Source organism: Glossina fuscipes, unplaced genomic scaffold (genome assembly GCF_014805625.2).
Source record: "Glossina fuscipes isolate IAEA_lab_2018 unplaced genomic scaffold, Yale_Gfus_2 112, whole genome shotgun sequence".
Taxonomy (NCBI): Eukaryota; Metazoa; Arthropoda; class Insecta; order Diptera; family Glossinidae; genus Glossina; species Glossina fuscipes.
The window spans coordinates 4,839,364-4,843,522 of NW_023998455.1; the positions used below are offsets into that span (position 1 = coordinate 4,839,364).

The 4,159-nt window shown below is 30.9% G+C and overlaps 1 protein-coding gene across 1 annotated transcript in view; it reads right to left on the bottom strand.

The window, feature by feature from the left end:
• Positions 1–3,839: 3,839 nt before the first annotated feature.
• The window catches only part of LOC119639148 (RIMS-binding protein 2), a 33,600-nt gene continuing 33,280 nt past the window's right edge, over positions 3,840–4,159 (bottom strand). Inside the window, exon 20 of the mRNA XM_038036383.1 lies at positions 3,840–4,159. Within this exon, the coding sequence (XP_037892311.1) occupies positions 3,955–4,159 (205 nt within the window). The 3' untranslated portion in view covers positions 3,840–3,954.

The following is a 4,159-nucleotide window of genomic DNA, read 5'->3' on the forward strand; positions in this document are numbered from 1 at the left end:
TCATTAATTTACAATTTACAGCTGTTCGTACAGCAAACCTGCACGTGCAAGTCATTTGAAAGTCAAAACTTTGTTGTTTTACAAAAACAATAGTAATGAACAGTAGCAGATATGTATTCGTCATCCTATAAGCGTATTGGGTGAGATGCATAATTTAATCGTCTTCATTAAGAGTGACTTAGAGTCAGTACCTTGTGTGTTTTGCTTTAAATTGATAGAAAGAAGAAACTGTATCTGAATATACAACGAAGGAAGCATAAAGTTCACATGTACTACTGTGATCAAGTAGCAGTTTTTGGAGGTATTGTAATGAAATTTAATGCATCGATAAATGTAATTAAAATAGATTGATGTGGTAGAGCGGTTAAGAACGCCCTATTTTGAACAAGACAGTAATCGTTAGAGGATCGATCGTACTTTGTCATACTGAACAAAACATAAACAAAAAATTTGGATCGAATTTTTGTTGCACGCTCTCCCGTATAAGAAACGTTTTTATAAAAACAAAGCCTTCTATATAACAGCATGATTTAATCTTCAATATGCTATTCAGGAAAATTGGTCCACACTAGTGGTTTGATATATAAGTATTATTGTGCTAAGTTTGGATCATATAAGTCTAGTCCTTTTCGCCGTCTTCCCACGTACGATTTCTCTTGGGAAGTAAAGGCAATATAAGCTATAATTTATGATATATCACGATAAAGCAAAGTGGGTTAAGGTATTTTATGGTCAATCTTATATGAGCTACTCGACTAACCTTCATTTCGTTGATACCGGCCGAGTATCAAATTTTTATTTCAATTCTTTTGGTTCTTTTGCGAACAGCAATAACAAATAGACAAATGGACAGACAAACGAATTGATTGAACAAACAATTAGAATGAGAAAAAAGCGCATACACGTCCTAAGAGGCATTTTGATGAGTATTTCTAGGCGGAACAAACCACTTCAAAATTTGATCATGAAAAGCATGTCGCGTTCAAAGTTATCTGCAATAGGTTTTCATGTTTTTTTGTTTTTTTTTTTTCATTTTTTTGTTAAATGCAAAGACGTGTCTAAGTGAAATTTTTGATTTAATAAATTTTTAAATTAAATATTTTTGGTTTTTTTGCCTTGTTTACGCTTATAATTTTTACTTTATGTGTTTGTAGTTTATTCTATATTTATTATATAATTAAAAATTATATTCATATCTATATATATATATATATATATATATAGATATATATATGTATATATTCATATATGAATACTGTGTTGTTTTTTTTATTTTAATATCATTTATATATAATGAAATTTGGTTTTATTTCTTTTCAATATTCTTTTTCTTTTTTATAAACTGGTCAGCAACAGTAGCAAATTTTAACAATGTGCGTAACAAATAATTTGTAAATATAATGTAAAATTTTTTATTTTTCATGTGTCTTTTTTTTTCTTTCTTTCTTTCTTTCTTTGTTTGCATCTTTATTTATATATAGTAATTTTACTATTTTTATTTCATTTTTTTCTTTTCTCTTCTTTGTTATGATTTAATAATATAAGGATGATTTTCTTTTTGAATATTTTTATTTTAATCAAATAATGATAAGTTTTTCAATTTTATAAGTGAAAATGGAAGCGATTAGAAGACAAAGTAAGTGAAATTTTTCTCAACAAACAAGAAATTTTTGAGAACGAAACTTTAGCTAATATTTGTTTACGAAAGATTCAATATAAAAAACAGATCATATAAAATATGCTTTTAGCATTTGCTGAAAAGCGTCCTCAAGTAAAAAAAAAAAAAAAACTAAAGTGGCTCTGGTTAGAAGAGCAATTGTCTGTAACTAAACTAACTATCATTTTAATTTAAGCATTTTGATTTAAAAGTTATGACAAAAGCTGAGTCGCTTCGAATATTTCACAGTTCAAGGACAGAAGTTTATATCAAATTTATTCAATTATTAAATTTTTCTTTTCTTTTATAAAGCACCGAATAGAACGTGTGTGTAAATATTTCGGTATTTCTTTGGAAAGCGAAGAAAACACTGGTTCCTTATCCTAAAACACACATTGCCCGTAAAAGAGTCTCATTCGAATTAGAATCTTTCGGCTCTTTATACTTTTCTATTCCTTTACCTATAGGTTACTCGTCTATTTCTCATCTCTCTCCAACGCTATCCGTTCTTCAAGCCAGCGTTGTTTAGATATGCTTTCATCTGTTTGTTCATTTGTCCATCAATCAGTGTATTCGTTATCCTGTCCGTTCGTGTAATGCCCGTTTATGTTGCTGTTCGTCCATTTCCTTAGCTATCTGCTTATCTGTTTCTACGCTAGTGCAACCTTCCAGCTTCCATCTTCTCATTTCTTCATATGCTTAACATAGGTTTTATCCATCTGTTAATTTGCTTTTTCCAATCACCATCATATTCCACAGTTAGTGCGTCCCTTCGTCTATACATTTGCCTGTTTGCTCATTCGTTTATAATCCACCTGTTCATCCGATCGTCCGTTCGTCTAATTCCCCATCAATCTGCATCTGTTCATCCGTCTGTCTATGTGTCCGTCAGTGTCCTACTGGGTAAAGTATAAAATTTGCGCCCGCCCAGTTAAGTTCTAAAAACCAAGTTGAAAAATCTTTCAATATATTACCAATTGATGGATACTTTAAGGCTTTATTTGGAGAATGTTTTGAAATTTAAATAAAAACAACCAAGCAATCTGCACGAATTTTGACGCAATAAAAATATTTTTCCTAATTTTTTCTAAGATGTTAGGTAAGCCCCTCGTTCCTTCAAAAATTTTTTTCCTAATATTTTTGAAATTGCGACAAGCAACTGAGGGTAAGGCGATCACTAGTCAAATGTTGCAGCATTTGGTAGATGCTAGACTAAAATGTAGAAGAAATGGTTACAAAACCAGTAGGAAAGTTTTGCTCGCTTTAGGGCTAATTATAAAATATTTTTTTATTTTTTTTATTTGTCTACAGCATTTTGTTAGCATGATTTTAAGCAGATCGCATTTATCTTCTTCACTAACGGAAAACATCGGCGCAATAGATTGTAAGTGATAGAGTTTTGCCTACTTGTGAGCGCAGTTCCGGGCGGATCTTAACGCTTGAGCCATTAGCTAGCAGAGTATACTCAAAAAAGTTTCAGTTTCCCATCTGAATTTCTGCGATTGCTAGCGCACCAAGAACAAATGAAATAGATATCATTAGCCGGACAGACAGGCGGATACAGTCGAATCGCTTCAAAAGAATATATATTATACACCTTATGGATGGCATATTATATAGCATAATTTTTTTAGTGTTGTTAGTACAGTCGCAACCGTTACTGGTTATAAAAGTCTTTTCATTTCATTATCGACACAAACTGAAACCTTTAGGCTAATAGTTAGTTAGTGGTCGCTATTAACGGAAGCTACGCGGCATAAAATATGTTTTAATAAATATTACGTATACTCCGCGAATATGCTATATACCCCTATAAATAAGTTTAATAAATACTTAGAGAGGAAAAATATTGTACGATGTCACCAGAGCTTTTTTGCCGTTTAGGGAAAAGTAATTTTATAAGAGAACTCTTTTTCAAAATTTTAATAATTTTAGCTTTCTTTTTTTTTTCTTTTTTTTTTTAACTAATTTTTGTGAATTATAATAGAAAATATTATTATTCTTATCATTTTGGAATTTTCTTTTTCCTATTATAATGCATTTGATCTCAATTTAAATTTGTTGTAGTTTTTCTTTGTAGAATTTTATAAATTATTAATTTGTTTAAATTTCTTATTTCATAAATTTAATTAATAGTAAATAATTTTATTATTATCATTATCTCTGTTGTTGTTAATCGTGTATAATATATATTTATATATGTTCGTAAGTGTGTGTAAGTGAAATGTGTATGCTTGTATTTTTGTGTATTTGTATATATATATATATATATAAAACGACCTATAATATGACTGGGGTTATTTGCCAAAACCGAATCCGAATTTGCCAAATAGATCCTTACCTTTCGACAGCACATCACCGCCGGGCGCCGCCGCAGCGATACCCTTAAGACCGCCCAGCAGTCCGGAGCCGGTTGGTTGGCTTTGCGGTGGTGGCTGTTGTTGTTGTTGACCTGGTTGTTGTTGTTGTTGTGGTGGCACTTGTGGTTGCTGTTGTTGTTGC